At 41.0% G+C, this 21,095-nt stretch overlaps 1 protein-coding gene and 1 pseudogene across 1 annotated transcript in view; one reads left to right on the forward strand and one right to left on the reverse strand.

Annotated features, from left to right (window-relative positions):
- DIS3L2 (DIS3 like 3'-5' exoribonuclease 2) overlaps nucleotides 1-21,095 on the forward strand; it is a 304,622-nt gene that overhangs the window by 37,819 nt on the left and 245,708 nt on the right. The window contains 3 exon segments of the mRNA XM_014463733.2: nucleotides 11,565-11,675; nucleotides 16,198-16,338; nucleotides 17,107-17,264. Coding sequence (XP_014319219.1) covers nucleotides 16,296-16,338; nucleotides 17,107-17,264 — 201 coding nt within the window. The 5' untranslated portion in view covers nucleotides 11,565-11,675; nucleotides 16,198-16,295.
- LOC106698714 lies at nucleotides 17,555-17,945 on the reverse strand (annotated as a pseudogene).

The raw sequence follows: 21,095 nt of genomic DNA on the forward strand, positions 1-21,095 counted from the left end.
TTGGTGGGGGAATTATCCTATGAACCCAATTAGGGGATTATTTATTAGATATGTTCCCATGAAGCACCTGAGAAGAAATGTATATTCCGAAGCTGTGGGGTGAAGTGTTATGAAGATGTCAATTAAGTCCATCTGATCTAGTGAGTCATTTAGGAATGCTGTTTCTTGGCTGAGTTATGTCTAGCGGATATATCCAGTGATGTCAGTGGTGTATTAAAGTCCCCTACTATGATTGTATTGTTGTCGATATCTCCCCTGATATCTTCCAGAAGTTTTCTTATGTATGTGGGTGCTCCTGCATTGGGTGCATATATGTTTACCAGGGTTATATCTTCTTGTTGTATTGATCCCTTTAGTATTATGAAGTGGCCTTCCTTATCTCTGGTTATGGCCTTCACTTTGAGATGTATTTTGTCAGATATAAGTATTGCTACCCCAGCTTTCTTTTCCTTTCCATTTGCGTGAAAGATATTTTTCCATCCCTTCACTTTCAGTCTGTGTGAGTCCCTTCTAATGAGGTGGGTCTCTTGTAGACAGCAGATGTATGGGTCATGTTTTTTTATCCATTCAGCCACTCGATGTCTTTTGGTTGGAGCATTTAGTCCATTTACATTTAAAGTTATTATTGAAAGGTACTTGCTTGTAGCCATTTCTTTTTTTGTGTGTGTGTGGCTGTTTTCTTTCTGAGCTTGATATTTCTTCTTTTTACACCAGTCCCTTTAGCATTTCTTGCATGGCTGGCTTGGTGGTGATAAACTCCCTTAGCCCTTTTTTGTCTGTGAAGCTTCTTATTTCCCCTTCAATTTTGAATGATAGCCTTGCTGGATAGAGTATTCTTGGATTCAGTCCTTTGCTTTGCATCACTTTGTAGATTTCCGTCCATTCTTTTCTGGCCTGATGTGTTTCTGTTGAGAAATCATTTGATAATCTAATGGGAGATCCCTTGTATGTTACTTTCCGTCTCTCTCTTGCAGCCTGTAAGATTCTCTCTTTATCCTGAACATTTGCCATGGTAATTATGATGTGTCTTGGTGTGGGTCTTTTCGGGTTCACCTTGTTTGGGACTCTCTGGGCTTGTGCGACTTTTTTCTTCCCCACCTCAGGGAAGTTTTCTAATATTATTTCTTCGAATAGGTTTTCTAATCCATGTTCATCTTTCTGTTGTTCTGGCACCCCTATTATTCGTATGTTGTTTCGTTTCATGTTGTCCCAAAGCTCCCTTAGGCTCTCCTCCTGTCTTTTAATTTTTTTCTCCATTTGCATTACAGTTTGAGTGTGTTTTGCTTCCTTGTCTTCTAATTCACTAATTCGGTCCTCCGCTTCTCCCAGTCTACTGTTGATACTTTCAATGGTGTTTTTTATTGCAGCTATGTCGCTCTTCATTTCTTCTTGGGACTTACTTAAGTTGTTGATTTTTTCATCTGTTTCTTCTAGCTTCTTGCATAAGTAGTTGAGTTTTTCATCTGTTTCTTCTTGCTTCTTGAACATCCGGTGCATGTACTCTAGGAACCTTATTCTGAATTCTTTTTCCGACATGTTGCATATCTCTGTCTCACTTAGCTGCTTTTCTGGCGAGTCCTCCTTTTCTTTCCTTTGGGGGTTTCTTTGTCTACCCATGTTTGATCTCACTGACATGACTAGTTGTTGAGTCGTTCAGTGGCTGGACCCTGGGTGGCAGTGGCTGCTCCCTGGGTGGCAGTGGCTCCTCGGTCTGTGGTTGCTCCTTGGGCGGTTGTGGTAGCAGCGGCTCCTCTGTTGATAGCAGGGCCTCTGGTGGGTGCTGTTCACAGCTGTGGTGGCTCTTCTGGCTGGTGGAGGGAGGCTTCACACACAGCAACTGTTCCCCAGGCAGAGCGTGTGGTGATCAGGAGGCCGCTGTTGCTTGAATCTGCTGTGTTGATTTAAAGGCACAAAATACAACACAACAAGGCACAACGTACCAGGCACTGAACACTATTGTATTTACGATATTACTAACCCCAAATAAAGGTGGCCACCCGAGCTAAGGGAGTTGGGAGATAAGGGGGAAAGAAGAGAAAAAGGTAGAAGAGAAAAAAGAAAGAAAGAAAAAAAGGATTGCAAAAATGAAATTGGGAAAAGGGAGGGGAAAAAGAGGAGGAAAAAAAGAAAAAAAAAGAAAAAAAAAAGAAAAAAAAAAGTAAGAGAGAAAAGAGAATGAAGTATAAAAGGGGAAGAGACTATTTATATGAGGAGAAAACTCCTATAGGTCCGCCACTAATACCAACAAATTACAGCAACAGATTCCTGGAGATGAATACAAACTACAAACAACCAATAATATCAAGCGACGCAAGGGGAAACAGAAGCACAGAAATAACCGGGGGGGGGGGGGGGGAGAGGGAGGGGCAGGAAAATAAAAAGAATAAGCAGTCTAACCTCACAAACAATCCTAAAAAAAAAACCCCCAATATGCTCGTCAATCAAGCAAACAACAATAAAACAATGGAGAGAGAAAAGAAGAAGAAGAGAAAAAAAAATTGGATAGTGAAGGAAGATAGGGGAAAGGTGTATAAGGATTTAGAACAGGGGATTGGACGTGGGATATATAAGCAGGGTTAAATTTTGACAGGGGGTAAAAAGAGTAGGGAAAATCAAAAGCTAGAGTAGGGTAAGAGAAACAGGACAGCAAAAGGGAAAAAGTGGGGGAGATTGTTTAGCACAGAGGGAAATTGAGGTAGAGAAAAATGTTACTAAAGGAATGATGAAAATAGAATGGAGAACATTAGTCCCAAAATAAAATAAAGACAAAATAAAATGACACTTTAAAGAGTGGTAAAATGGTAGCGGTAATAATACTAGTTAAAAATAAAAATAAAATAAAAATAAAAAAATAAAAATGTGGTAGCTGAAAGGGCAAAATCAGGTGATGGAGAAAAAGAAAAAAGAAAAAAAGGAAAAAAAATGTTTTCTTAGTTAAAAGGAGAAAAAGTAATTTAAAAAAATAAAAATAAAAATGTGCAGTAATGCAGGTGCTTCAGATCTTCTACTCTTCTTATTGGCACGCCCGGAATTCAGGAGAATGTTGAATTTCCCTCTGTTACACTGTTCCTCCGTGGTGTAAGCCACAGTCCTGATTTTAAAGCCGGCCGTAAAATCCCCTTATTGCCTTATCTGTATTTACAGAAGAGTCAGTTCGTGGCTCTGCCTCTGGGTGGCAGTGTGTCTGGATTGACCTCCGAGGTTAAAAGTTCTCTCTGTCCAGAAGCTCTCTATTGTACCTGAACCAGCTCCGCCCAGAGCTGGCTCCCCAGGCGCCACTCCCAGCTCTGTTTCCCAGGCTCCCCAAAAACAATCTTCCCCTACAAGCTCTGCTAGTGACCCCAACTGGGCAATCACATGCACTGGGCCAACAATCAAACTCACAGAAGTAAGAGGAAGTGTGCAAACAAGAGCCTGGGAAGCTGTTCGAACTCACAGGGTTCCACCCTCCAGAACTGCGCGGGGTGTCTGCACGAGGTGTCTGCGCGCGCTCAAGCCCCTGGCGACAAGTAGCCGGCTATCAGGGAAACTCTGAGGCCGCCCTTTTGCATCCAGTCCAACTATGGGCTCATTTATAGTGTTACCTTCTGGCAGCAGCCCTGCGGGAGCCCTCCCCACTTGCGGGTCACGCTGGCCTCTATGGGCGCGGATTTTGGGGGGGTAGATTTCCCCCTGCGCCCGCACGCGCACGCACGCGCGTTCCTCGCTCCAACCTGAACTGCAAACCGCACCTTTGCTTTTCGTGGAGGGGTGCAGGTCCCCTCTGGGCTCTTACAGTCGCGTTGCTTGCGAGCTTGCGAGTCGTTGCCTCCGGGTTAGTAGCCGCCGGGTTAGTAGCCGATCTCTGGATCTTATTTTCTCTTTTGAGCTCTCCACTGTGCTGTCAAGAAGTTGGTAATATTTTGTTCAATAGTTGTAGTAATTTGATATCAGTAAGTTTTTCAGAATATTGACTCCACTAAATGATCAGAAACAGAATTTTCTGCCACACCATGCTTTAGATCACAGATTGTTGGGTTAGGGACCTGCTCCTGGTTACTTCAGAATCTTTCAGAACTGGTCACCTGGGACAAAAGTTGCTTGCTGTCTCTCAGAAGAGGCTGTAGATGTGACACTTGTCCTTAAAAGGAAGGAGTATGGTCATATTTTGCTCTGCTATCACATTTGCCAAGCAAGTAGAGAGGCTCCAGGAGAGGGGGAATGTTCAGCTGTGTCAAGGGCTACAGTAAGGTCAAGTAAGACCAAGACTGAAAATTGATAGTGGGATTTCACAATCAGAAGATCTTTACCAAAAGAGTCTCTATGGAACCGAGTGGGAAGAAGCGTATTGGGTTTTTTAATCTCTGGGAAGATAGTTCTTACCTAGGCAATTCCCATTTTGTCAGAAAGCATGACTTTTTATAAATAGGTGGCTATTTATTTTATAATCTCTTATTTTAATTCTCTCTGGTTTCCAACCCTGCCTTTGGTAGATTAGCTCTGTCTGTCATAGAAACTGGATTTAGTCATAGAGTGTAGGACCTATCCAGTGTGTACCTATTCTTTTTTTTTATTTGTTTGTTTTTTTGTTAGTCCTCTCTCGAGGATATTTTTTCCCATTAATTTTTAGAGAGAGTGAAAGGGAGAGGGAGAGAGAGAGAAACATCGATGTGAGAGAGACACATTGATTGGTTGACTCCCACATGCACCCTGACCAGGGCCAGGGATCAAACCTGCAACTCAAGTATGTGCCCTTGACCTGGACTCGAACTTGCAACCCTTTGGTCCTTGGGTCGATGCTCTAATCATAGGCCAGGGCCAATGTGTACCTATCCTTAAAGCTTTCATTTTATCTCCTCAAATGAGATAATCAGAAGACTGGTATAGTAAGAGTTGAGCTGGGGTGTGAAAGTAAGAGAAAGAAGTTATGAGATATTGCCAGTTTTAACATGAAGTTTTTGTTCTGTGGAGTTTTTAAAAATTATTATGAAAGTTTCAAATATACAAAAACTAGAGGGAGTATAGTTCATCACCCTCCATTGACCTATTTCCCAAATTCAAGAATTTTTCCATATTTGCCTTTTTATTTCTCTTTCCTTTGCTGAAATATTTTAAAGAAATCCCTGACATCATTTATTGGAATTTCACATACACGTATACATGCTTTACAATTTGAAAATTGTTATCTACAGTCATAATGTCATTACCATACCTGATACAAAATTGACAGTTCTTTGGTATAACCTACTATACTGAGAGTATTACTGAGGCCTCTTTTATTTATTTATTTTATTTAAAAAAATATATTTTTATTTATTTCAGAGAGGAAGGGAGAGGGAGAGAGAGATATAGAAACATCAATGATGAGAGAGAATCATTGATCGGCTGCCTCCCGCATGCCCCCCACTGGGAATTGAGCCTGCAACCTGGGCATGTGCCCCTGACCGGAATCGAACCCGTGACCCTTCAGTCCGCATGCCGACACTCCATCCACTGAGCCAAACCGGCCAGGGCTTGTTTGTTTGTTTGTTTATTTATTTAAACTTTGAACATGCTGAGGTTGTTTCTCCTTTGTTGTTTTTTGTGCTTGTCATGCCCTCTCCCAAGAAGGCTCTACCCGGAGACCTTCACGTGGTGGACTTCTCATCATTTGGATCTTGGCTACAGTATTTTTTCCTCAATAGAGGCTTTTTCTAATCACCAAAGCTAAAGCAGTGCTCTCTTTCTCCATTCCATTTGTCACTATCTCTTCAGTCTGTTTTATTGCCGTAAGTGGTTGCTTGTCTTCTCCACCCCCTAGATGGTCAATACCATGGGAGTAGGGACTTTGTAAGGTCATGTTGTGTTCATTGCTCTTTGCCGAGAGCCTGAAGAAGTCCTAGAATATAGCAATGAAGCACATGTTTAGAAACAAGTCAGCTATTAGATTAATAAGAAAAGATTCCAAAATTTTCTTAATATTTTATAACCATTATCTCTCCCTACAACTGAATGAATCCCAAGAGCTTTAACCAACAGCTGTGTTTGCAAAAAGTGCTGGATTGTTGTCCCTTTCAGGACATTTAATCTTTTAAATCCTCAAAATATTTTATAAAATGTGAATAAAGTCACTTCTGACCTGTTGAGAGGCAGTATTTTTACTGACATAACTCTCATTTGAGATCACTTTATTTGAGCTTGCAGCTAATAAATCTGTTTTGGCCCATATGAAACAGGATGAAGTGATTTTGTAGTCCACATATCGTTTAACTGGTTATTTGAACTTTTATTTAGTACATCATTTGTATTCGCTGTTAAGGGGGAGTTTTTAATTGTTATATTGTCAATTGTTGGGAATGTTCTTTAGCATGAGAAAAAATGTAACTCAATAAACAGATATGATTTTATAATTAAAGATTTGGATTCTTGTTGGAAACATAATTTCAAACCTAAAGAAATGATTGAAATCAGCAAATTAACACTGATGTAATGGCATTGATGTAATCTATATATTCTATTTAAATGTCTTCAAGTTCCTCAGTCATGCTCTTTATATCCAAAGAAAATCCTGGCTAAGTTGGTTGAACCTCATTCCATGCACCAAAAGGTTGCCGGTTTGATTCCCGGTTAGGGCACATGCCCAAGTTGCGGGTTTGGTTCCTGGGTACGTTTGGGGAGGTAACCAATCGATGTTTCTCTCTCACATTGATGTTTATTTCTCTCTCCCTATTCCTTCCTCTCTCTCTAAAAAAAAATCCTGCATCACAAGTAGCATAGAGTTGTCATGTGTCTTTAGTCTCCTTTAATCTGGAACAGTTTTAACATTTTTGAAGATTATAGGCCAGTTTGTAAATATGTTTTTGTTTTTTTTAAAAATATTGATTTCAGAGAGAGAATGGGAGAGGGAAAGAGAGCTAGAAACATCAGTGATGAGAGAGAAACATCTACTGGCTGCCTCCTGCACTCCCCCTACTGGGGATCTAACCCTCAACCCAGGCATGTGCCCTGACCTCCTGGTTCATGTGTCGACACTCAACCACTGAGCCATACCAGCTGAGCTATGCAGTTATTTTGTAGCAGGTTTAATTCATGTTTCACAAATGACATGTTTTTCATTATGTATCAGGAGGCATGTGATGTTGACTTGTCCCATTACAGGTGTCTACTTTAATCACTTGGTTATGGTAGTCTGCCAGATTGCTCTACCGTCAAGATATGCTTTTCCTCTTTGTATTTAATAAGTATCTTAGAGACTATTTTGAGACTATTTAATATTCTGTTACTCCTCAAAACTTTTACCCATTAGTTTTAATCATCCACTGATGAATCTGAATTAATTATGATGATGATTGTCAATGGTAATATTCTAATTCCATAAATTTTTCTACAATTATTAGTTGGGATTCTGATGTAAGGAAGAACTTCCCCCTTCCATTTACTTATTTGTTTTTTCAGTATGAACTCATGGGTTCTTATTTAATGGTTTACATATAAGCTGTCATCATTAAAAATATTTAATCCTTAAATGATTATATATTTGGCCAGTGGGAATCTTTTCAACTGGCTCCTGTGAACTTGTGTCATGTCTCCATCACTTTTTGAGTGTTTCCTGACTTTTTGGAATGACAAGATACTTTAGGCCAGGGCTTGGAAAACTTTTTTCTGTAAGTGGCCAGATAGTAAATATTTTTGGCTTTGTGGGCCATATAGTCTCTGTGGCAACTACTTAACTCCACCCTCACAGCAGGAACGCAGCCATAGACAATTTGTAAATGAATGACTGTGGCTGTGTTCCAATAAAACTTTATTTATAAAGAAAGGTGAATGTCTGGATTTGTTTGGCCTGTGTGCTATAGTTTGCCAACCCCCCTCTAGGCTCATATTGTACTTTCCTCAAGCCAGTCTCAGAATTGGCCATATTTCTAAGGAGCCCTGGATCCTTTTTGCAGTGAATGGTATTTAGAAAGTGAGAACAAGCCTGGCTGGTGTGGCTTAGTGAATTAAGTATCGTCCCATGAACCAAAAGGTTGCTGGTTCGATTCCTGGTCAGGGCATATGCCTAGGTTGTGGGCTTGATCCTGGTGGGGGGAAGGGGGGAAGGAGAGGGGTTGCAGGAGGCAGCCTGACGATGTTTCTATCTCTTCTTCCTTCCTCTTTAAAATCAATAAAAACATATTAAAAATATTTTTAAAAAGTGAGATCTGGGTAGGCTGGCTGGTATGGCTTAGTGGTTGAGCGTTGACCTATGGATCAAGAGTTCATGGTTCACTACCGGGTCAAGACATATGCCTGGGTTGTGGGCTCGATCCCCAGTGTGGGGCATGTAGGAGGCAGCCGATCAATGGTTCTCTCTCATCATTGATTTTCTATCTCTTTCTCCCTCTGCCTTCCTCTCTGAAATCAATAAAAATATTTTTTAAAAAAGTGATATTGGGTACTAGATATGTTCATTGCTACTGGGATATTGTTTATTCTAGACCATCTTAGCAGACAGAGCTAGATAATATAAGAATATATACATACATACTTGTATACATTTGTGTGTATGTGTGTGTGTGTGTGTGTGTGTGTGTGTGTGTAGACACATCTATATTTCTGTGGATGGACCATCTATTTCTCTCCCTTTTTGCACTTTTTGACATTTCCTCTGTATCTCTTTATATATTACTAGAGGCCTGGTGCACAGTTAGGGTCCCTAGGCCTGGCCTGCGATCAGGGTCTATCTTCCCTGGCTGCCAGCAGCTGGCCCTGTCCCCTGCCACCGCAGCCGCAGTCGCCCTCTGTGTGTGGGGCAACTGGCAGGATGATCGGGGCTGGTCGACGTGCCAATACCCACCCCTGGTTCCCTGTTCTCCATTGGGTGATCAGAGCCTGCTGGCCATGGGGAGGGACCAAGAGGTTGGCAGGTAGGCCCCAATCCGGCGATCAGGGCCTGCGGGCTGGGGGCAGCTCCTGCATTGAGTGTCTGCCCCCTGGTGGTCAGTGCGCATCATAGCCGACAAGTTGTACCGCTGTCTGGCCGATTTACATATTACACTTTTATATATATAGATAAACTATTGAGTTATAATGATATGTTGGGGAGCACAAGAGTCTTGGTTGAAAAGTTGTAAAGAGGACATTCTGATAAAAGGGAAGTGTGTGGAAGGCCACCTGCCCTGTTTTTTTTTTTAATTAATAAATCTTTATTGTTCAGATTATTACAGATGTTCTTCTTTTTTCCCCCCATAGCTCCCCTCCACCTGGTTCCCACCCCACCCCATGCCCTTACCCCCTGCCACTGTCCTCATCCATAGGTGTAAGATTTTTGTCCAGTCTCTTCCCACACCCCCTACACCTCCTTCCCCCCAAGAATTGTCAGTCCACTCCCTTTCTATGCCCCTGCTTCTATTATATTCACCAGTTTATTCTGACTTAATTTTTAGGTTCACTTGTTGATAGATATTTATTTGTTGTCACTTTGTTGTTCATAATTTTTATCTTTACCTTTTTCTTCTTCTTCCTCTTCTTAAAGAATATTCTTCAGCATTTCATATAATCCTGGTTTGGTGGTGATGAACTCCTTTAGCTTTTTCTTGTCTGTGAAGCTCTTTATCTGACCTTCAATTCTACATGATAGCTTTGCTGGATAAAGTAATCTTGGTTGTAGGTTCTTGCTATTCATCACTTTGAATATTTCTTGCCACTCCCTTCTGGCCTGCATGGTTTCTGTTGAGAAATCAGCTGATAGTCGTATGGGTACTCCCTTGTAGGTAACTGTTTTTCTCTTGCTGCTTTTAAGATTCTCTCTTTGTCTTTAACCCTTGGCATTTTAATTACGATGTGTCTTGGTGTGGTCCTCTTTGGATTCCTCTTATTTGGGGTTCTCTTCGCTTCCTGGACTTGTAAGTCTATTTCTTTCATCAGGTAGGGGAAGTTTTCTGTCATGATTTCTTCTAGTAGGCTTTCAGTATCTTGCTCTCTCTCTTCTTCTGGCACCCTGATAATTCGGATGTTGGTACGCTTGAAGTTGTCCCAGAGGCTCCTTACACTATCTTGATATTTTTGGATTCTTTTTTCGTTTTGCTTTTCTGGATGCGTGTTTTTTGCTTCTTCGTATTTCAAATCTTTGACGTGATTCTTGGGATCCTCTAGTCTGCTGTTGGATCTCTGTATATTATTTTTAATTTCAGTCAGTGTATGTTTAATTTCTGACTGGTCCTTTTCCATTTTTTTGGCATTCTCATTAAGATCCTCGAAGGTCTCACTAAGTTCCTCAGAGGTTTGTAGAAGGTTCTTGAGTAACCTTATAACTGTGGTTTTGAACTCTATGTCCTCCATTAGTTTGCTTTCCTCCATTTCTTTCATTTGTGACATGTTTCTTTGTCTCCGCATTTTTGGCTGACAGCGAGGACCCGCTGTGTCTACAGTGGAAGAACTGCTGTGCTGGAGACACCCTTATGGGGTAGAACTTGCTCTAGTGGGGCTTTCGTGCTCACTGAGTCTGCTTCTTGAGTGTGTCCCTTATGGATGTGAGGAGTTGAAATCTGGTATCTGACCAGGGGTACCCTGGCTCCTGGATCTCCAAGTCAGTTCACCCAGCAGGAGCTACAACGATATCACCCAACAGGAGCTACAGCGATATCAGCAGATTTCTCCTCTTTGTTTGGGGTTTGGAAGTTTTGGAGCTCTCTGACCCAGCTGCAGTTTGTTAGGTTAGGCTGCAGAAGCGCAGGTGATTCCTTTGCTCCACTGAGCACAGCTTGGGTGGGGATGTAAGTTGAGTGGGGCGGGGTCTCAGAGAATCACCAGGGCGGAGCAAACAGCAATGGCTGTCGTCAGCCGTCTCCATGCCTCTGCGTCCTGAGTCCTGCGCCCCCTCAGCAACAATGATCCCTGCGAGCAGCTCTGCGAGAAAGTCACCGTCGCTTTCCGACCCGCTGCAAGACAGTCCAGTTTCTCCCCATAGGAGTCTGGGACCCCAGAGTCTTGCCGTAAATGAGCTCAGTGCATTTGAGAGCTTGTATCCCTTCCGATTGAAAAAAACTGCACACCCTGGTGCAGCTCGGTTCGCGTGCCTCCGTACCTCTGTTCTTGGTGCCTCTGCACCTCCTACCCGGTCTCAATGCGCTTTTTTCTTTCCTTCTAGTTGTAGAACTTCCACTCGGCCAGCTTTCCCGTGGTTCTGGATGATAGCTGTTTTGTCTTATAGTTGTAGTTTTAATGTTGTTGTGGGGGGCAGCACATACAGGTTTATACCTTATGCCACCATCTTGGTTCTTCCCGCCTGCCCTGTTTATCAGAATTCCTACTTAGGGGAGTGCCGAAGGCAGTGCCCCTAATTATTCCTTGACCTTTCCAAATAAGTCTGTGTATGTGCAGACCCCCGAGTGTTTACTGGAATCCTTATGCTTAATCCCTGGATGCCCTTGCCTAGAGGACAATGTAAACATGTGTCCTCCCAAGATTACTCACCCTATTGATTGTAGCTAAAGATAAAAAATTCCAATAAAGGCCTAATAAGGCAGGCACTAGAGGCTGCTCTGGCCACTAGAGCTGGGCAAGCCCCTTAGCCCTCTCTTTCACAGTCAAACTGTGTTTGAGTAATCTGTTCATCCGTCATTCAGGGGCTGCTGGTCAGCCTCGGCAAGGTGGTGCCCGTGTGAGGACCAAGGAACGCAAGTAGACGTGGCGGAACCCTCGAAAACGAAGAGGAAGGAAACAAAAGTAACTGCGCAGTAAGTCATTGGAGCCTGCTTGGGATTTCCAAGTTCGAGGGAATTGTTTTTCAGCTAAGGATTCACAATAGGACAGCAACTATCCACCGAGTAACATGTCTCTGTTACTTAAAAAGTATTAAAAGCTAATGGTGCCTCAGTTATACAAGAACAATTAAGGAGCCTGTTACAAATCGTTATAATTTATAATTCTTGGTTCCCTTAGGATTTCCAAGTTCGAGGGAATTGTTTTTCAGCTCAGGTTTCACAATGGGACAGAAGTTATCCGTAGAACAACAACAATATATAATAGTGCTGTTAATGTAAAAAAACCATTGAAGCCTGTAAAGAATTTTTGTGAGTTTATTTGAGCCAGACTGTCTGTCAACATATGCTGGGAAGCAGAACTTCAACAAATTGAGATAATGCTCTGGAGAATGGCAGGTTACACCTGTATTTATACATTGCAATCAAAGGAGGGATGTAGGTGGGTTACATGAAATTCATTGTGATAGATTAAGGAGGTGGGATAAAGCAAAGCAGGGAAACCCCTGGGATTGGATAAAAAGTAAAATGATAGACACATACATAGGTGGGTGCAGGAACAATTAACATGATCATGAAGGAATTTGTGGTATCTGTCCTGGCGCCCAGCACATTTGGTTGTGCCTCAGGGGGTCCAGAAAACGGGAAGTTACGAGTTACCCAGACACTTCAAGGGTATGTTGTCAGAGATGCAAAAAGACAGATAGGCTCAGTTAAGGTAAAGGTTGACCTTGTCAGTGAAGATACCAGCCTAGGACATAACTGCCCACCATAACTGCTTTTAGTTAAAGTTTAATTTCAGACCATCCTTTGTAGTTAATTTAGGTTTCTGAGTTTGCAAGACTGCCATGCAGGCCTCCCCTGAGCTTGTCAGGTCAGCATGTGACCCCTTCCGTCCACAGTCCTTAAGCAGTTGTTAAAGGCGAATGGTGCCTCGGTTACCAAGAAACAATTAAAGGGCCTTTTGCAGACTATTATAACTTACTAGTGGCCTGGTGCACAAAATTTGTGCATGGAGGAGGGGAGGAGAGTCCCTCAGCCTGGCCTGCACCCTCTCGCAACCCAGGACCCCTTGGGGGATGTCCGACTACTAATTTAGGCCTAAACTGGCAGTCGGACATCCCTCTTGCAATCTGGGATCGCTGGCTCCTAACCGCTTGCCTGCCTGCCTGATCGCCCCTAACTGATTGCCTGCCTGCCTGATCGCCCCTAACTGCTCGCCTCCCTGCCTGATCACCACTAACTGATCCGGAAGGACATCGGAAATGACGTCCAGAAGGTCGTTCAGCTGTCTGGTCTAATTAGAGGACATCGGAAATGACGTCCAGAAGGTCGTTCAGCTGTCTGGTCTAATTAGCATATAACGCTTTTATTATTATAGATAATCCTTGGTTCCCTGATGCTGGAACATTAGACCTTGATCTCTGGGAACAAGTAGGCAGGAATTTAAAGAGAAATTAGGCCCAGGTGTTGTGGCAAGCCCCTTAGCCCTTCATTCACAGTCAAACTGTGTCTGAGTAATCCGGTCATCCATCGTTCAGGGGCTGCTGGTCAGCCCTGGCAATGATATCTCCAACTTCATTTCAAAACCACAGGCCTTTATTCTAGTTTTTACACTTTCTATATTTGTAATTTCTTTCTCACATTCACAAGTCCGACTCCTACTATCCACAGTATATTTACTTATTTGTTTACTCTTAGAATATCCAGAAAGTAGTTTTAGAATTGCTAAGCCATACCTCTTTAAAAAACGATTAATTTGAGTTTAATTTTTATTTCTTTTTTGTTTTTAACTGTTCAAAAGTTATTTGGGTTAGTTCTCTCCCCATCTCTTTAGTATGTTGTGTTTTTCATTTTAAATATATTAGGATTGTTTGTTTTTATTTGCTTGCATTTTAAGCTATTTCCTCCATTTTTATTTTATTTTATGTTGATTTTTTTGATTATGTGAAACATGAGCCTGTCTTTCTTTGGAAGTTATTTTCTTCCTTTTTTTTTTTTTTTTTGGTAACATCTGATTTTGTTAGTTCTTTATTTCATTTCAGTGTCTGCCTGTATATCTTTATTAACTTCTTTGTTATATTTTTTACTTTTTCTTCTTTCCATTTCCTAAAAGTTGCTCTAACCCAGATTTTGTCCTAGCCCCTCTTCTGTATAGTTTACCCTTTCTTAGCAATTTCATCTATTTTAGAAAACTTTGGAGTACCATCTTTATGCAAATGGCTGGGTAATTCATTTCTCTAAACTATGCTCTAGTTTCTAAGTATTTGGTGTAGAGGTATAGGTAAAGGTATATATTTCCATGTATAGAGTATGCATTTCCATATGGAGCTATGTAATACCCCAAGTAGAATTCATCGTCTTCTCTATCTTAGTGATGTTATCATTCCTCAGTTTCCTTGTTTGAAATTTCACATAGGTGCCACTTCCTTGCTCTCATTCAGATCTGCCTGGTTGCCAAATGATGCCACTTTGTTCTGTGTGACATCATGTTAAAAGTCTCTTCATTTCAGTGTCTGCCTGTACAACTCTAGTTCAGGCATTCCTTTTCCCCATTCTGTTCTAGTTCTTTCCTAAGGTACAGCTGCTGCCAGTTTTTCTCAACTGCAGATGAATCCGGCACAGGTTAATTTTTCCTGAAATACAACTCTGATCTGTCTTCTCTCCTGCTCACTCATGCTTCAGAAAGTCCCTACTACTTCTGAAAAACTGGGCTGGTTTTCTAGACCTTCCAACTTGTTTTAATTTCCTTACCACTGCTTTCCTTCATATAGACTGGACTCTATCCAAACGGAATTAATGTTGCAAGAACCTGCCTGTATTCCTCCCTCTCTCTTTCTCTCCCCACCCCTGTTTCCTTTGCCAGCAGTATGATTTTCTCACATTCTCAGTTATTCCTTAAAAATTTTCTGAAGCTCTCTTTGATTTACTGTCCTGCAGATATCCTTTCTCTCTCATCATAAGTACATTTAGCCATATTTAAAAAAAATTTAATGCTATCACTTCCCAACTTGTATTGTTAGTTCAATATGATTTTTATAAATTAATGTTTGTATCCATTATTGTTCCTAGTACAGTACCTTGCAGAAGTGTTTGTTGAATGAATGACTGGATGAATGCATTTCTGAATTAGACCATTAGACAGTCTGGAATCCTGTATGTGCCTTTCCCACTACTTTGTTGTTTATCTAAGACAGAGATTTTCAACCAGTGTGCTGCGTCACACTGGTGTGCCACAAGAATTTTTAAAACCTGACTATTGCAATACCTGTCTATTTAGTCAGGGGCACTGACTCCTTTTCCCTTAAATTATCAAATAAAAAAATGACAATAGCCAATATAACAATAGCTGTCTGGTGTGAATGAATCAAAATTATACCTATTTTTGTCATATAGGAAAAAATGTATTTTTTGGTGTGCCACAGAATTTTAATAATTAGTTTATGTGTACCATGAGATGAGATGGTTTCAGCTTGAAAATTTTTTATCTAAGACAAGCTATTTCTCTCCCTTTTTGCACTTTTTGACATTATCTCTGTATCTCTTCATGTATGACTAAATGGCCTATTACCTTTTGTCTCTGTTGCTTCTCTTCTCCTGAGTTATATTAATTTCATTTTAAAGAAAAATTCCATCATTTTGATAAAGGATGTTAGTGGGAAATTTAGAGGAAATGGAAGCTAGTGTTTAGAATGACATCTTGATCCATTTTATGGGAAAGCATAAAGGCTGCTTTACCTGGATTTTGGAAATTTGCAAGTATAGGCTTAAATCCTGGGCTGGTGGCCAGCAGAGAATAGAAAGTAGACATTGTGATGACATGTTCAGTATCCAGGTGGAAGGTCATGGGGCCAGCTGCAGGGTCCCATATTCCAGTGCGCCGATCCAGGCAGCTGATTTCTATTCCTTAGAAGCAGCTGGCCGAGCTTCTGGTCAGATGACTGGTTTGAAGTGATGGCAGATCAGAATAGGGAAATAGATGCTTAACTACAATATTTCTATTTTTTTTGAAAGCTAGTGAACCATCTAGGGTTCCCTGCATAGTTTTGCGGCAGTGAATTAGATTTTGTTGATGAATTCTAAGGAATAGATTACTTGGTTTCATAGAGGAACGTCATTTTGTCCAAGGTTAAACTTAGTCAATGCTACATCTCTTGACTAAGTTTACTTTTTCAAAACTGTCTTCCCTCCTGCTCTTGTGCATTTCACAAGCTAAATAGAACTGCACAACTCCTTAACTTCTACCTCATTGTTCCATTTGTGGAAGTTCTTAGTTGAAGTGGTCCAAATAAGCAAGCTAGTGATAACTGTGGAGGTGAAGGCCTTGAAAAGAAACTCAGGACAGATGGTGTGCTTGATTAACTGCCCAGGACAAAGTGACGCCAGGACCCAGGAAGCGCACCACACTGCCTTTGCCATCCAAGTACTAAATTTCCAAGAGCACAGAGGAGGCTACAGGTTAATTGCTCTTCAGTCACCCATTTCTCTTTGGTTTCAGCTTGTAACAGCTGAGCTGCTCAAAGCAGGAAGAACTCTGAGCCTGAGCAGTGGAGGCCCCTCTGGATCTGGAGAGAAGAGGCAACCTTGGAACCAGTAATGAGTCATCCTGACTGCAGGCTGAACCTGGGGACCCTCAGAGGTAGCAAAAGGAAAATGGAGTCTACTCTAGCAAGTAGAGATCTGAAATACAAATGGAATGGAGGTGCAGGGCGGGTTTTAGGATTGAGGAGGCCTATAATTCTTTTGATGACTTGTTAAATATGCTCCTGCATTATTTGTTCTAGAATTAAGTGTGATTTCTTGTTGTCTTAAATTGTTGATATATTGAGCACAGCTATTTAATTTCCTCTTGAAAAATGGTGATCTTTTAGTAATTCCTATTTTTAAAAAGTTTGTGTCTATAAACAGAAAGCATATTGAACCCATTATTCAGATTATATTCCATGCATATGTGGTATTGTTGTAAAACTCGTCTCATCTGTATATATTTTATTCATGTTTTCTTACCTATTCTTTCCTTCTTGTGGCTATTTGAAATCTTTATCAGGGAATTACATTTTCTTTTTAAAAATTTATTTAAATATTTTTGAAAAATATATTTTTATTGATTTCAGAGAAGAAGGGAGAGGGAGAGAGAGATAGAAACATCAATGATGAGAGATGATCATTGATCGGCTGCCTCCTGAATGCCCCACACTGGGGATCAAGCCGGTAACACATGCCGTAATTGAACCGTAACCTCTTGGTTCATAGGTTGATGCTCAACCACTGAGCCACGCTGCCTGGGCAGGGAGTTTCATTTTCATGTTGGTCATTCTAAATTTAAAAAAAGGTAAAATATCTCTAGTTTTAAAAATACAGTGATGTTTGATTGAGGAAAGAGTTGATTACTGCCTCATGTTTCTAGGTGTGTCCTCCGTGGTTGGCCCACATGGTGTTGGTGCTTCGCCAAGTGACAAAAAGTCAAAGAACAAGTCCATACGAGGGAAGAAAAAGAGCATCTTTGAAAATTACATGTCTAAGGAGGATGTTTCAGAAGGCTTGAAGAGAGGAACACTTATCCAGGTGCTTAAATCATACTAGACGACTATTCCTTGAATATGTGGAATCAGTAAAGTGTTTATTTTTCTAAGCTGTGTGCTTTGAAAGAAATGATGACATAACAGGCATAGGGCTTCCCACTTCTTACAACTACAGTGCAATTAGATGTAATAGGTGCCACAAGACAGAGACAGCATAGTGCTCTGGGGTTTCAGAGACGGGAGCTGTTACTTCCAGTTAAGGTTATCCAGGAATGTTTTATTGGAAGTGATATATATGTATATATTTTTTCCAAGGTAGTTGTATAACTTTATTCAACCATCAGCATTAGTTCTTGTCCATATTAATGGTCTGTAGAGTTTTGAAGGTGGTGACAAGCACATAGGTGACCAATGTATACAGCTGGTTTGATGAATCTTCATCCTCATTACATTTTCTGGACAAATCTACCCCGATACGAGATGGGACATTCCTTATTCCTTTGGCCCAGATAGCTTTGTTGAGCCTGGTGTCCATGCGCATGTCTGGAGTCCCCATCTCCTTCATGGCAAATTTCCAGATCTCCTTGAGTGCCCGAGGGGCATGCTTCTTGAAACCCACACCATGGATGCACTTGTGGATGTTGATAGTGTACTCCCTGATCACCACCTTGTTGAGGGCGAAGCGGCCCTTCTTCTTCTCACCACCCTTCTTTGCAGGAGCCATCGTGCCTGACAAGTTAGAAAGAAAGAGCGCGGGGTATTGTCTGGAAGTAATATTTTTGATCCAGGCCATGGATTGGTACTATTTGAATAAGTAAAGATAAGAGAAAGAGCTTTATAAATGTAGGGACAAATGTAAGCTACTCAGACAAAAGTGGAAAATAGGTTTTGGCTGTAAGAATCATTGATAGTTCAGTTTGCCTTGAGCACATGAAAGCTGAGTGATGGAGAATAAGGTTGAAAGGAAACAGTAAACATCAGCAGAACAATATTTGTTGAGTGCTTTATAGTTTACAAAGTACTTTTACAAGCTAGTATAATGGTTTGGCTCAGCAAATGTTTATTGAGCATCCACTGTTAGCCAGGCACAGTTATAATTAAGAGCATGCGCATGGGTGCTCTTGAAATGAAGGTGGGTGAGGCTGCCTTTGTGTACTTTGAACTGGCAGCCCAATGGGGGGCAGGCAGTCATGTGAACAGATGATTTGGGGATAGATGGTAAGTACTCAGATAAAAGTGTGACCCAGGGTATGGGAGAGTGGTTGGCGGAAATTGGGAAACGGGGCGGTGACATCTGCTGTGGATATTGAAGGATGACTAGTTTGGATCTATTTTTTATTTTTATTTTTTAAAAATATGTCTATTGATTTTTAGAGAGAGAGGAAGGAAGAGGGAGTGATGGAAACATAGATGAGAGAGAGAAACATTGACTGGCTGCCTTCTGCCTGTCCCTACTGGGGATGGAGCCTGCAACCCAGGCATGTGTCCTGGCTGGGAATCAACTGGGGGCCTCTTGGTTCATGGGTCGGTGCTCAACTACTGAGCCACACCAGCCGGACTGGTTTGGATCTATTAAATGTGTGGGAAGAATAGTGGCACTAATAAAAACATGAACTTGTGAAACAGTATGGAGTAGGGTAGCTTAGGTCTTCTTAGCCATGAAATGGGAGCCAGATAGTAGGTCGTGAGATGGAGAGGCAGGCAGAGCCACATATTCTTTGAATTAAGTTCATTTCATAATTCTTGGATTAGTATAGAAATATTGCCATGTGTTACCTGGCTCACTTGAAAATGTTGACTGTGTTAGATTTTTTCTCATTCTGAGAGCTCAGCTTCTATATTTGTGTTTTTGGCTGAAGGTCCAGCCAATTAATAAATACCATTGTCTTCTCTTCCTTTTTTGTCACCTTTTTGTATTTAACTGTGGTTAAGTGCACATGTGATTAATATAGACTCTTGAATTGAAAACTGTAGTTAACAGATGAGTTGATCTTTCTGACTTTAGCAGTCCTATTGGCTTTATTTTTAAAGCTTCCCTTGGATTTCTTTGACAGGCCTCTCTTAGGAGAGTTGGCCATTTGGCCATTCATTAATCCATTCACATGCTGTTTATCATTTGGCCCACACTGAACTCAATTTTATGTACAGTTTCTTGGCCTTTTTCTTGTTCCACATACGAGGACCTGTTGTGCGAGGACCTTTCCCATTCTCATCCCCTGCACTTTCCTCCAGTTGCGTTCTGCTCCATTCACCCTGATCTTCAAACTTTTCCTGTAAAGACTCTGCTCTTTGACTCCTCTGTTTCTCTGTACATGCTGTTCCTGGTGCTTGAAACACCTTCTCCCACTATCTTGATGTCATTTTGCTTGACCTTTAAGTCTCTATTTAAATATCACCCCCTCTGAGAGGCCTGACTTACAATCTCCACAGAATCAGCCTTTACTACTTTCCTGAAGCTGACTTCTTGGTTTACCCTTTATTTTAATCCTATTACCATTTCTTGACATTTTATGTTTCCTCATATAGATTGTTTACTTCCTTGTGTGCAGGATCATCATGTCTTATTCCCACCTAGCTGGCATTTGATTGATGCTTAATAAGTTTATATTGAATAAACATTTACTTACTGGCTGAACAAAGGATCAAGGTACTTATTGTCTTTGAAGAAGAGTGAGGGGAATCTTGGTTGTTATAACTTGAAAGAAAAATTGCTTACAATTTTGGTTATAGGATTTACACAGATAATGTGAGGGAAATATTCTGCAATTGTATTCATTTTTGCTCCCTCCTATTAATTTTTACTTTTGCAGTAACTCTTTGCTGATAGTAAAATAAAACACCAAAAACCTGATAAGTATAACAACTCTCATTTCCAGGCATTTTTAAGTGATTCCTCCTGGCCTGTGACATCAATAGACTCTAGCCAGAGCCTCCCCCCGACAGATGAGAACAGTTGTTCTCTGCAGATGGGGAAATGAATGGGTTCCAGATATGAGGTCACTGTGTGAAATATACAACAACTGTAAATAATATTTTCATAGGCAAAAAAACAGAGTCCATCTGCTTTCTGACATGAACTTCATGTGTGCAGGCCTTAATGGGTAAGGTAGAGAGCTAGACAATAAGAGATTTTTTAGTGTTGTTGGAGAAAATAAACTTTCTAGACATACTTATAAGCATGTAACATTTGTATTCACACATAAGCATACTGTTACATCCTTTTTCTTTCCTCAACCCAGAGGAGCAACTTTTAATGAGAGATATTGAAATATTTTAAAATAGGATAGCATAATAGTTTTTGTTTCCTTTCAATACTTTGACTGATATTTTGACATTTCATTGGTATCAAATTACTGTCCACAGTGACCAAGAAATCTCTTCCCTGTGTTTGAACTGACCAGCAATAACTCATGATCATGCACATGTATTTTGGAAATTTTTTTTGTAACAAATCATTATATCAAAGAATATATGTCCTTTCTCCCTCTGTAGGTACACTGTTGTGAGGTTGTTCTAGGGGATGTTGGGAGAAATTGAGAGTATGGAATAGACAGTCTTGGAAGGGACTTAGGTTTGTGGTGATGACCAAAGCAACATGGATAGGAAGATGGTAGAATTGGTTGGTTTCCTAATCCCAGCTATTGCTATGTCTAAAGGTGGTTCAAGCTGGGCCCCCAGAGCTGCCCAAGACATGATGTCAGAGTTCCCCCTGGAATAAAATATTGGTGTTTTTGAACCTCAAAAGAAATTCTAGTTCAGGAAGACAGGACAGGATAACCTAGTTTCTAGGACCTTCACCATTTGTTAGGAGTGAAATCAGCTGGAGAACATTTGGGTGTGAGTTAAAGAGAAGAATAGAAGTGACATTACAGTG

Source organism: Myotis lucifugus, unplaced genomic scaffold, assembly GCF_000147115.1.
Source record: "Myotis lucifugus unplaced genomic scaffold, Myoluc2.0 scaffold_3, whole genome shotgun sequence".
NCBI classification, from domain to species: Eukaryota; Metazoa; Chordata; class Mammalia; order Chiroptera; family Vespertilionidae; genus Myotis; species Myotis lucifugus.